Raw genomic sequence first — 13,602 nt, forward strand, 5'->3', positions numbered from 1 at the left:
GTGATATGCAAGAAATTCATCAGTATGGCTATAGGAACTGGCCTTTTCAGGCTCCCTCTCCTCAGCTGCCCAAGGAACTAACTGGGGGCGTCTCCCTGGAAACCTGGGAACCCCTCTAGGGTCAAGTCTCTTGACAACCCTCAGGTAGCTCCTTAAATTCAGATATATGCTTCCCTGCTCTCATATCCACCCTTCCTATATCCCAAGCACCCCATTCCTCCGAGCTACCCCCGCTCTCCCCTTCACACTTTTCTCTCCCCATCTTCCCTTGGCCCAGTCTTGCCCAACCCTCAAGTTCCCAATTTTGCCTGGCGATCGTGTCTACTTCCAATATCCAGGAGGACTACTATATCTTTTTTGGGAGTTCACCTTCTTATTATCTTCTCAAGGATCCCAAACTTATAGGCTCGATGTCCTTTAATCATGGCTAGAAACCGAATATGAGTGAGTACATCCCATGTTCATCTTTATGGGTCTGGGTTACCTCACTCAGAATAGTGTTTTCTATTTCCATCCATTTGCCTGCAAAATTCAAGATGTCATTGTTTTTTACCGCTGAGTAGTATTCTAGCATGTATATATTCCACAGTTTCTTCATCCATTCTTCCACTGAAGGGCATCTAGGCTGTCTCCAGGATCTGGCTATTACAAATAATGCTGCTATGAACATAGATGAGCATATGCTTTTGTTGTATGATTGGGCATCTCTTGGGTAGATTCCCAATAGTGGAATTGCTGGGTCCTGGGGTAGGTTGATCCCGAATTTCCTGAGAAACCGCCACACTGCTTTCCAAAGTGGTTGCACAAGTTTGCATTCCCACCAGCAATGGATGAGTGTGCCCCTTACCCCACAACCTCTCCAGCAAAGGTTATTATTGGTGTTTTGGATTTTAGCCAATCTGACAGGTGTAAGATGATATCTCAAAGTTGTTTTGATTTGCATTTCCCTGATAGCTAGGGAGGTTGAGCATGACCTTAAGTGTCTTTTGGCCATTCGAACTTCTTCTGTTGAGAATTCTCTGTTCAGTTCATCGCCCCATTTTTTAATTGGGTTAATTGGCATTTTACCGTCTAGTCTCTTGAGTTCCTTATATATTTTAGAGATCAGACCTTTGTCAGTTGCAGGGTTGGTGAAGATCTTTTCCCAGTCAGTAGGCTGCCTTTGTGTCTTAGTGACAATGTCCTTTGCTTTACAGAAGCTGCTCAACTTCAGGAGGTCCCATTTATTCAATGTTGCCCTTAAAGTCTGTGCAGCTGGGGTTATGCATAGGAAACGGTTCCCTGTGCCCATTTGTTGTAGAGTACTTCCCACTTTCTCCTCTATCAATCTCAATGTGTTCAAATTAATATTGAGGTCTTTAATCCATTTGGACTTGAGTTTTGTGCATGGTGATAGATATGGATCTACTTTCATTCTTCTACAGGTTGACATCCAGTTATGCCAGCACCATTTGTTGAAGATGCCCTCTTTTTTCCATTGTGTACTTTTGGCTCCTTTATCAAAAATCAGGTGTTCATAGGTTTGTGGTTTAAGATCCGGGTCTTCTATACAATTCCATTGGTCAACTTCTCTGTTCTTATGCCAATACCAAGCCGTTTTCAATACTGTAGCTCTGTAATAGAGTTTGAAGTCAGGGATGGTAATGCCTCCAGAAGTACCTTTATTGTATAAGATTTTTTTGGCTATCCTGGGTTTCTTGTTTTTCCATATAAAGTTGATTATTGTCCTCTCAATCTCTGTGAAGAATTTTAATGGGACCTTGATTGGGATTGCATTGAATCTATAGATTGCTTTTGGTAGAATTGCCATTTTTACTATGTTGATCCTCCCAATCCACGAGCAGGGGAGATCCTTCCATTTTCTGGTATCCTCTTCAATTTCTTTCTTCAAAGACTTAAAGTTCTTGTCAAATAAATCCTTCACTTCCTTGGTTAGCGATACTCCCAGATATCTTATGCTATTTGTGGCTATTGTGAAAGGTGATACTTCTCTGATTTCCCTCTCTGCTTCCTTATCCTTTGTGTATAGGAGGGCGACTGATTTTTTGGAGTTGATCTTGTATCCTGCCACGTTACTGAAGGAGTTTATCAGCTGTAGGAGTTCTTTGGTGGAGTTTTTGGGGTCGCTTATGTATACTATCATATCATCTGCAAATAATGAAAGTTTAACTTCTTCCTTTCCAAATTGAATCCCCTTGATTCCCTTATGTTGTCTTATTGCTATTGCTAGAACTTCAAGCACTATGTTGAAGAGATAAGGAGAGAGTGGACAGCCTTGTCGTGTTCCTGAATTTAGTGGGATAGCCTTGAGTTTCTCTCCGTTTAATTTGATGTTAGCTGTCGGCTTGCTGTAAATAGCTTTTATTATATTTAGGAATGACCCTTGTATCCCTAATCTCTCCAAGACCTTTATCATAAAAGGGTGCTGAATTTTGTCAAATGCTTTTTCAGCATCTAATGAGATGACCATATGGTTTTTTTCCTTCAGTTTGTTTATATGATGGATTACATTAATAGATTTTCGTATGTTGAACCAGCCTTGCATCTGTGGGATGAAGCCTACTTGATCGTAATGGATAATTTTTCTAATGTGTTCTTGGATTCGGTTTGCCAGTATTTTATTGAGAATTTTTGCGTCCATGTTCATGAGTGAGATTGGCCTGTAATTCTCTTTCTTGGTTGAGTCTTTGTGTGGTTTAGGTATCAGGGTAACTGTAGCTTCATAGAAGGAATTTGGCAGTGACTCTTGTGTTTCTATATTATGAAATACCTTAAGGAGTATAGGTATTAGGTCTTCTTGGAAGTTCTGGTAGAATTCCGCATTGAAACCATCTGGTCCTGGGCTCTTTTTGGTAGGGAGGTTTCTGATAACAGTTTCTAATTCTTCGCGACTTACAGGACGATTTAGAGCATTTACCTGGTCCTGGTTTAACTTTGGTATATGGTATTTATCTAAAAAACTGTCCATTTCTTTTACATTTTCCAATTTTGTGGCATACAGGCTTTTGTAGTAAGATCTAATGATTTTCTGAATTTCCTCTGTGTCTGTGGTTATGTCCCCCTTTTCATTTCTGATCTTGTTAATTTGCGTGTTCTCCCTCTGCCGTTTGATTAGTTTGGCTAAGGGTTTGTCAATCTTGTTGATTTTCTCCAAGAACCAGCTTCTTGTTTCATTGATTCTTTGGATTGTTTTCTGTGTTTCTATTTGTTGATTTCTGCCCTCAGTTTGATTATTTCCAGTCTTCTACTTCTCCTAGGTGAGTCTGCTTCTTTTTTTTCCAGAGCTTTCAGGTGTGCTGTTAAGTCACCAATGAGTGCTTTCTCCGTTTTCTTTAAGTGGGCACTTAGTGCTATGAACTTTCCTCTTAGCACTGCTTTCATTGTGTCCCATAGGTTTGAGTATGTTGTGTCTTTGTTTTCATTAAATTCAAGAAAGACTTTAATTTCTTTCTTTATTTCTTCCTTGACCCAGGTGTGGGTCAGTAGTTGACTGTTCAGTTTCCATGAGTTTGTGGGCCTTCTGGGGGTAGCATTGTTGTTGAATTCTAATTTTAATCCATGGTGATCCGATAAGACACAGGTGGTTACTAATATTTTTTTGTAACTGTGGAAGTTTGCTTTGTTACCAAGTATATGGTCAATTTTCGAAAAGGTTCCATGAGCCGCAGAGAAGAAGGTATATTCTTTCCTATTTGGGTGGAATGTTCTATAGATGTCTGTTAAGTCCATTTGGTTCATTACCTCCATTAAGTCTTTCAATTCTCTGTTAGGTTTCTGTCTGATTGACCTGTCCATTGGTGAGAGAGGAGTGTTGAAGTCTCCAACTATTAGTGTGTGTGGTTTGATGGCTGCCTTGAGTTCTAGAAGTGTTTCTTTTACATAAGTGGGAGCTTTAATATTAGGGGCATAGATATTCAGGATTGAGACTTCATTCTGAAGGATTTTTCCTGTTATGAGTATAAAGTGTCCCTTTCCATCTCTTCTGATTGATTTTAGTTTGAAGTCAACTTTGTTGGAAATTAGTATGGCCACACCCGCTTGTTTCTTAGGGCCATTTGCTTGATAAACCTTTTCCCAACCCTTTACTCTGAGTAGGTGCCTGTCTTTGTGGTTGAGGTGTGTTTCTTGTAAACAGCAAAATGTTGGATTCTGTTTTCGTATCCAGTCTCTTAGCCTGTGCCTTTTTATAGGTGAATTGAGTCCATTGATATTAAGTGATATTAATGACCAGTGGTTGTTAACTTCAGTCATTTTTAGTAGTAGAGTTTGTGTGTTTCCCTTCTTCTAGTTGTGCTGGTGAAGGGTCGCTAGATGCCTGAGTTATTGTCAGCGTTGTTGGACTCCTTGGTTTGTGATTTTCCTTCTATTACTTTCTGCAAGGCTGGATTTGTGGCTGCGTATTGTTTAAATCTGTTTTTGTCCTGGAATATCTTGTTTTCTCCATCAATGGTGAATGCAAGCTTTGCTGGGTATAATAGTCTAGGCTTGCATCCATGTTCCCTAAGTGTCTGTAGCACATCTATCCAAGCTCTTCTGGCTTTCATGGTTTCCATTGAGAAATCAGGTGTAATTCTGATAGGTTTCCCTTTATATGTTACTTGACCTTTTTCCTTTGCAGCTCTTAATATCTGTTCTTTATTCTGTATGTTTTGTGTTTTGATTATTATATGGCGTGGGGATGCTTTCTTTTGATCCAGTCTATTTGGTGTTCTGTAGGCTTCTTGTACCTTCATAGGAACATCCTTCTTTAGGTTGGGGAAGTTTTCTTCTATAATTTTGTTGAATATGTTTTCTGGGCCTTTGAGTTGTAATTCTTCTCCTTCTTCTACCCCAATTATTCTTAGGTTTGGTCTTTTCATGGTGTCCCAGATTTCCTGAATGTTTTGTGTTAAGAATTTGTTAGATTTGTTTAGTTCTTTAATCTGTGAGTTTATTTCCTCTATAGTATCTTCAGAGTCCGAGATTCTTTCTTCCATCTCTTGTATTCGGTTGGAAATACTTGTCTCTGAAGTTTCTGTTCGTTTACTCAGAGTTTCCATTTCCAGTCGTCCCTCAGATTGTGTTTTCTTCAATACCTCCATTTCATTTATCAGGTCTTGTACTGTTTCCCTTACCTGTTTGATTGCTTTTTCTTGTTTTTCTTGTTTTTCTTGGGTATCTTTGAGAGATTTATTTATTTCGTCTACCTTTTTGTTTGTCATCTCCATTTCTTTATGGCAGTTTTTTACCTCCTGTTTAAGGTCCTCTATTATTTTTATAAAGTACTGTTTAATGTCGGTTTCTTCTATATCTTCTGGGGTAGGGTGTTCAATTCTTGTTGTTTCGGGATGTCTGGCTTGTGGTGATGTCATGTTGCCTTTCATGTTGTTGGAGGAGCTCCTGCATTGGCGCCTGCCCATCTCTTCCTTCAAAAGGAGCGCGGAGGTGTTTGGTGTCCCCAAAGAATGATGGATCCTCCTGCAGACTGTGAGGTCCCCTTGCAGGCCAAGCAGCTCTCAGACAAAGGCCTACCTTGCTCCGGGCAGTCAAATGAAGGGGGGGGACCTCCCACCGGCCTGGGTGCACTCAATTCCGGGTCCCCAGAGCCCAAACAGGCTGAGCTGTGGGATTTTGTGGCCCCAAAGACGGGAGGATGAGGCAGGGGGAGGGGGGGGAGGATTCTGGGTGCAAGCTGGGAAGGGACAGGAAGAGAGAGGCAGTATCCGGGGAGAATAACCCCTGCAGGAAGAGCAGGAAGTGTGCTGGTGGCAGGGGGAGTTGTGGAAAGTCGGTGGTCCCTCTCCGGGCAGCTGCCGCGGTTCGGGCACTCACTCCTCACTCACCCCAAAGAATGATGGATCCTCCTGCAGACTGTGAGGTCCCCTTGCAGGCCAAGCAGCTCTCAGACAAAGGCCTACCTTGCCCCAGGCAGTCAAATGAAGGAGGGGACCTCCCACCGGCCTGGGTGCACTCAATTCCGGGTCCCCAGAGCCCAAACAGGCTGAGCTGTGGGATTTTGTGGCCCAAAGACGGGAGGATGAGGAAGGGGGAGGGGGGGAGGGTTCTGGGTGCAAGCTGGGAAGGGACAGGGAGAGAGAGGCAGTATCCGGGGAGAATAACCCCTGCAGGAAGAGCAGGAAGTGTGCTGGTGGCAGGGGGAGTTGTGGAGAGTCGGTGGTCCCTCTCCGGGCAGCTGCCGCGGTTCGGGCACTCACTCCTCACTCACCCCAAAGAACGATGGATCCTTCTGCAGACTGTGAGGTCCCCTTGCAGGCCAAGCAGCTCTCAGACAAAGGCCTACCTTGCTCCGGGCAGTCAAATGAAGGAGGGGACCTCCCACCGGCCTGGGTGCACTCAATTCCGGGTCCCCAGAGCCCAAACAGGCTGAGCTGTGGGATTTTGTGGCCCCAAAGACGGGAGGATGAGGAAGGGGGAGGGGGGGAGGATTCTGGGTGCAAGCTGGGAAGGGACAGGGAGAGAGAGCCGGTATCCGGGGAGAATAACCCCTGCAGGAAGAGCAGGAAGTGTGCTGGTGGCAGGGGGAGTTGTGGAGAGTCGGTGGTCCCTCTCCGGGCAGCTGCCGCGGTTCGGGCACTCACTCCTCACTCACCCCAAAGAACGATGGATCCTCCTGCAGACTTTCAGGTCCCCTTGCAGGCCAAGCAGCTCTCAGACAAAGGCCTACCTTGCTCCGGGCAGTCAAATGAAGGAGGGGACCTCCCACCGGCCTGGGTGCACTCAATTCCAGGTCCCCAGAGCCCAAACAGGCTGAGCTGTGGGATTTTGTGGCCCCAAAGACGGGAGGATGAGGCAGGGGGGGGGGGGGGGGAGGATTCTGGGTGCAAGCTGGGAAGGGACAGGGAGAGAGAGGCAGTATCCGGGGAGAATAACCCCTGCAGGAAGAGCAGGAAGTGTGCTGGTGGCAGGGGGAGTTGTGGAGAGTCGGTGGTCCCTCTCCGGGCAGCTGCCGCGGTTCGGGCACTCACTCCTCACTCACCCCAAAGAATGATGGATCCTTCTGCAGACTGTGAGGTCCCCTTGCAGGCCAAGCAGCTCTCAGACAAAGGCCTACCTTGCTCCGGGCAGTCAAATGAAGGAGGGGACCTCCCACCGGCCTGGGTGCACTCAATTCCGGGTCCCCAGAGCCCAAACAGGCTGAGCTGTGGGATTTTGTGGCCCCAAAGACGGGAGGATGAGGAAGGGGGAGGGGGGGAGGATTCTGGGTGCAAGCTGGGAAGGGACAGGGAGAGAGAGGCAGTATCCGGGGAGAATAACCCCTGCAGGAAGAGCAGGAAGTGTGCTGGTGGCAGGGGGAGTTGTGGAGAGTCGGTGGTCCCTCTCCGGGCAGCTGCCGCGGTTCGGGCACTCACTCCTCACTCACCCCAAAGAACGATGGATCCTCCTGCAGACTTTCAGGTCCCCTTGCAGGCCAAGCAGCTCTCAGACAAAGGCCTACCTTGCTCCGGGCAGTCAAATGAAGGAGGGGACCTCCCACCGGCCTGGGTGCACTCAATTCCAGGTCCCCAGAGCCCAAACAGGCTGAGCTGTGGGATTTTGTGGCCCCAAAGACGGGAGGATGAGGCAGGGGGAGGGGGGGAGGATTCTGGGTGCAAGCTGGGAAGGGACAGGGAGAGAGAGGCAGTATCCGGGGTCCCTTGATAATCTTTACTACCCATACATAACCCTCAGCAGATGACGAGGCGCTTTATGCACTCGGAATATAGTTTATAGTAATCTGACCTAAAACTTTATTTTTATATATGATACAAATTCCAGAGGAGATTTAAAAATATATTATTTATAGTCAAATTTTACAAAGGCATGTGACTTTCTGTGATCACTATTCAGTTAAATAAGGATACTACCTTGGATTTCTTTCTAGGAAATCAAATCAGCACATAAGATTGCGAAGAGGTATTCTTCTATCCCTCAGATGTGGTCTAGGTGTCTGCTGCGTCACTGTTACGGATTGTGGTTTATTTGTCTCCCAGCTTATGTGAAGGTTTGTCATTCCAAAGTCAGGGCTCTGAAAACAGCATATGATGTGCTTAAAAAAATGCAACTGAAGAAGATGGATCCACCTGATGAGGTGATAACCTGTGTTCCCAAATGTGTTGTTTTATTTTAGATTTCTGTGCATAAGAGTGTTTCTGTACATCTCTCAACTTGTGTTGCAGGTGTGCTACCGAATTCTCATGCAGCTCTGTGGACAGTATGACCAGCCCGTGCTTGCAGTTCGAGTGCTTTTTGAAATGCAGAAAGCTGGTATTGACCCCAATGCAATCACTTATGGGTATTACAATAAGGTAATTATTTTGATTTAATGGGGGAACAGTACTGTTTTTTCATTGCACAACATTAATTTAGTGCCAAAAATAATCAGGGCTATTTGGTATTTGTTTTAGAATATTCAGAAGATACTTCATAAATTAAGACATTTTTGTTTTCTATCCTTTTAATCTACTTTTGCCTTCTTTAGCTTGAAGCCAGTGTATATTAAATTCTAAAAACTGTTTTACTAATTATATATTTTTTAAATGAATAGGCTGTTTTGGAAAGTACATGGCCTTCAAGAAGTCGCAGTGGCTATTTTCTTTGGACAAAAGTAAGAAATGTTGTTTTAGGAGTCGCACAGTTCAAAAGAGCTTTGAAGAAACATCCACACTTACCACAGAGAGCTCTCTCGGGTAATTAAAGGGTGATAAAGTATGCACATGGTTTGCTTTTGGTCATAATTTATTATAACCAAACTGGTTATAACTAATTGGTTATAGTTTATATTTTTAGAGAATTTTAAGTGCTTTAAAATGCTGATTATTTTCTGGGTTCTGCTGCCAGTTAGGAAAGTTTATTAAAAGTACTATTGCGCACAGAAGTGTTCTGGATCCAGGTTGTGTTAGAGCTGCAGTGTTTGCTAACGGGTAATGAGCTACATGGGAGGGGGAGTCAAACCATTCCCACTCCATGTAGAAACCTACACACAGCCTTGTGTTCATTTCATGTAGTGTCTATGGTGTGCCTCTGACTTAATATGACCTATCACATGAGGTCAGCTGTGGAATTTTCCACTTGTACCATGTTGGTACATAAAAAAGTTTTGGTTTCAGGTTTTCAGGTTAAAGAAATCTTCCCTGTATTAGACAACTCTTCCCATTTTAGGAAATGCCAGATTCTTCTTTTTCCAGTTGTTAAATTGTCCGACTTTAGTGATCTTCTTTTAGTGGTCATTAGGTCACAGTAGATGCTCTGTTGTAGTTGTATTTTGCTGCGTGTGGCACTTTTCACATTGGTTCCATAGCAGATTATTATCTTTAACAACAAACTCTGAAGAGTCACTTTGGTACCTCTTTGAGTAGTAAGATGCTATCGAACTGGGTTCTTAAGCAGATGACAGTGACCCGATGCTGTTAGTCATGGTAGCACAGATAGTGGTAATGCAACACACATTGTGGAGCAGGCACCTTTCAATACGGGTTTAATCAAAGTATCCAAAGATCTGCTACTGATGATGATATAGTACCCGTCTGTTCTGCTTCTGTATACATATATTATAGTACATTTTTAAAACTAGATTTGCTAGTTTATGTTTTTAGTTTGTTTTCAATGACATATTTAACTCTCACTTTTTGATTTTTCTATTAGGCACTTGACATTAAATTTAATTGCTATATGTTGCTCTCTTCATTTTTCATTTGAGAAGTTGCAAAGTACTCAGTTCAAGTATTTAGTGCATGGTAATAGAATTAACTCTAGGTAGCTACAAAATTCTTCACCATTTTAGAGATGCCTTTTTTTGGGGGGGGGCAAGCATCAAATCCATATATCCTGAGCAAGGGCTCTACCAGTGAGCTGTACTCCCAGCCTCTAGCCTTGCTTTTTTCTTGGACATATTTTTTTTTAAGAAATCCTGGCCAGGCGGTGATGGAGCATGCCTTTAATCCCAGCACTCAGGAGGCAGAGACAGGTGGATCTCTGTGAGTTTGAGACAAGATCTAGTTCTAGGACAGGCTCCAAAGCTACAGAGAAACCCTGTCTCGAAAAAAAAAATCTGTTTCTGAGTTAACAGTATTATACTAGTATCACTTTCCTCATTTTAACATTGTGCTATGGTCATGTAGGGAATGGTTAGGAGAAACCAGCAAAGGGCCCCACCAAGAACTTCCTGTAAAATTTTTTTGCAAGTTTTGAATCAAACTTTTTGTTTTATTTTGTTTTTCAAGACAGTTTCTCTATATAACTCTGGCAGAGAACTCACTGTGTAGATCAAGCTGGCCTCAAACTCACAGAGATCCAGCTACTTCTGCCTCCTGAGTACTGGGATTAGAGGTGTGTACTACCACCACTTGGCAAATCAAACTTTAAAAAAAAAGTTTAAATTTAAATGCAGAAGTCCTAGCAGTGACTATGACGTTACTTTTATTAAAATATAGGACTTGTGCATAAAGGCAGGCCCTGTGGTTCTGTGAGTGAAGATGACAACCCGACTTCCATCCCTAGCATCCACGTGGAAAAACCTAGTCCTGCAAGTTGTCCCCTGACCTCCACTTGCCTGGAGGTCCACAGATGCATCACGCACACACATACAACACAAATCATTTTACATAAGCAGTAAAGCATTAGTATAAAACACACTAAATTACTTGTGTAATTCTGGCTTTTCATTATTTAAAAAGTCCACATGACTTTTATTATAGTATGAACATGAACTCCTAATGGGCATAAACTTCAAAAAAATTATAAAATTTGAAGGATGCTGTTTCTGCAGATGGCAACATATCTTTCATTTTATGCCAGTGTTAAGACTAATAAATATAAGCTGATTGTGCCAAAATGTAATGCACTGATCCTCCATAGCTGGTTTTGTTCTTGATCACGCACTGTGAATTTAATCAGTTTGGAAGTTGTCCTTGGGCCCAGTTTCTTAAAAATGAAGAGATCTCCTGTTTGGCTTAGTGCACTTTTCCTAAAAGACTGGCCCAAAATAGTGTGGAATCCAACAAAAATATCTTTAAATTTTCCTATTTGTGATTTCTTTGGTTTCATTAGGCAAAACAAATTCAATAACGAAGACATGGTAGTAAGTGCCTAGTGATAATCAATATAACCTCTTTAGAATTCTTTACAAGTTTAAAACGTTTTAGTCTCATAAACATAGGTTTATGTTTTATAACTCTGAGAACTGGAAGTTAATACAAAAACAGTTACTTAAAATCACACATCCCTGCTGCTCAGAACTCTGGCTTTGATGCTAATCTAATGAGAACAGTTTAGTAAGAATGTCAAACAGAATCTGTTTAACAAAACAAGATATTAAAGATTTTCTTTTACCATTGTAACTTCTGCTCCTCCTCCTTTTCTTCTTCTTCCTCTTCCTCTTCTTTTTCCTCTTCTTTTTGACAGGGTTTCTCTGTATAGACCTGGCTGTCATGGGACTTACTCTGTAGACCAGGCTGGCCTTGAACTCAGAGATTCACCTGCTTCTGCTTCTCAAGTGCTGGGATATAAAGGTGTGTGCCACCAAAACCTGGTTTCTGCTTTCCTTAAGAGTAAGTTTTATTTGGTGGCAGTTTGAGGGAGGTTGTTGTTTTTGAGACAGGGTCTCTACAGAACCCTGACTTTCCTGGAACTCACTATGATACCAGGGTGCCTGCCTCCTGAGTGCTGAGTTTAAAGGCATGTGCCACCAAGCCTGGCATTCTGAGTAATTTTAACATATTATTTTTTCCTCATTCCTATATATTTGTACTCAGGTACAGTTCTATAATTATTCAGTTGAGTTTTGAGAAAAATTACCTTTCAATGAAGTTAAAGGAATCCGACTCTGTGGCAGAGTCATCAGACATTGAGTTTCAGTGACCTACATGTGCATGTTTGCAAAGCTCCCTTCTCCATTGCTTAAATTACAACTCAGACTAGACATGGTGGCACACACATTTACCCCCAGCACTCAGGAGGCAGAGGCAGGTGGATCTGTTCAAGGGCTGTCTGGTCTACATAGTAAGTTCCAGACCAGTCAGGGCTACATGAGACCCTAACCTTAAAAAGATGACTCAGGACAGGCGGTGGTGGCACACAGGTTTAATCCCAGCCCTCAGGAGGCAGAGGCAGGAGGATCTCTGTGAGTTCGAGGCCAGCCTGATCTACAGAGCGAGTTCCAGAACAGGCTCCAAAGCTACAGAGAAACCCTGTCTCCAAAAACAAAAACAAACAAACAAACAAAAAGACGACTTAGACTTTTACCTAGAGAGATGGTGGGCTTGAGTGGAGATTGACTAGCTGTCTGGTTTGTGCCACAAAGTAATATAAATGCAAATATTTATTTGACTATAATGTAAAACCAAAAGTAAATTATTTAGAAATTTTCCTTTCTTACATTAATGGAGGTGGGTACTGGGCAGCTAACCAAATAAGGAACTCCAAACACTAATGTGTAGTAGGCACCTCATTCTAGTTGGTTTTACCAAAGAAACTTGTGATAGGTGTTGTGGGGATTGGCCAGCAGGCCTCTCAAAGTAAGTTGGTGCTCCATCCATGGGATGTCACCACTCACCTGTACGGTATGCTGTCACAGTCCCTACCTCATCTCCCCACCCCGTCCCCACCCTCGGCAGACAACATTAAGGTCCCTGCCAGGAGCCATCTTGAATGAACATCTTGTTCATTTAAGGTGTTGTGCTGACCTAGGGACTTTTACAGTTGACCAATTTTCTGTATGATCATTACATTTGTTTAGGATATAATCTCAAAAAAAGTTTATGATAAGTAGTATAGTATTTGTTTCTGTTTTTGCTCAGGTGGTCGGTCTGATCTTGGATATAATTCATTATCTAAGGACGATGTTAGAAGAGAAGGTACATCTACTGAAGACATTCAAGAGGAAAAAGACAAAAAAGGGAGTGATTCTAGTTCCTGTAGGTATTGATTGTTAAGTTGATATTATGCGAAATTGTGAACTTCTTTGCATAAAAATACAAATAACTTTAAGTATTAAAGTACTAGTTTTACTGCCTATCTTCCTGTTCTAATTATCTTTTTTCTCATTGATCCCTCTTTGCCACCTAATAATTTCACCCATAAACTGCAGGAAATGTGCATGCTGTGTAACTCATGTTAAAATTCTCATAGTAGAAATGTCTTTTAAAAAGAAATTCTTTTTCTGAGAATTACTACTACCTGCTGTTGCTGTGATGAAACACCATGACCAAAAGCTACTTGGGGAGAATATTTGGCTTACATTTCCCAGACACAGTTCATTGAGGGAAGCCAAGAGAGGAACTCAAACCGGGTGGGAACCTGGAGGCAGGAGTGACACAGAGGCTGTGTAAAAGTGCTACTCACTGCCTTGCTCCTCATGACTTCTCAGGCTGGTTTCTTTTTTTTTTTTGGTTTTTCGAGACAGGGTTTCTCTGCAGCTTTTTTAGACCCTGGCCTGGAACTAGCTCTTGTAGACCAGGCTGGCCTCGAACTCACAGAGATCCGCCTGCCTCTGCCTCCCGAGTGCTGGGATTAAAGGCGTGCGCCACCACCGCCCGGCTTCAGGCTGGTTTCTTATAGAACCCAGGCCACCAACCCAGGGATACCCCCACCCATAATAGGCTGGACTAATTAAGAAAATGCCCTACG

The 13,602-nt window shown here is 42.9% G+C and overlaps 1 protein-coding gene across 1 annotated transcript in view; it reads left to right on the forward strand.

Annotated features, from left to right (window-relative positions):
* Dennd4a (DENN domain containing 4A) overlaps positions 1-13,602 on the forward strand; it is a 116,182-nt gene that overhangs the window by 84,364 nt on the left and 18,216 nt on the right. Inside the window, 4 exon segments of the mRNA XM_038321740.1 lie at positions 7,862-8,068; positions 8,157-8,285; positions 8,525-8,666; positions 12,774-12,890. Coding sequence (XP_038177668.1) covers positions 7,862-8,068; positions 8,157-8,285; positions 8,525-8,666; positions 12,774-12,890 — 595 coding nt within the window.

Source organism: Arvicola amphibius, chromosome 3 (genome assembly GCF_903992535.2).
Source record: "Arvicola amphibius chromosome 3, mArvAmp1.2, whole genome shotgun sequence".
NCBI lineage: Eukaryota > Metazoa > Chordata > Mammalia > Rodentia > Cricetidae > Arvicola > Arvicola amphibius.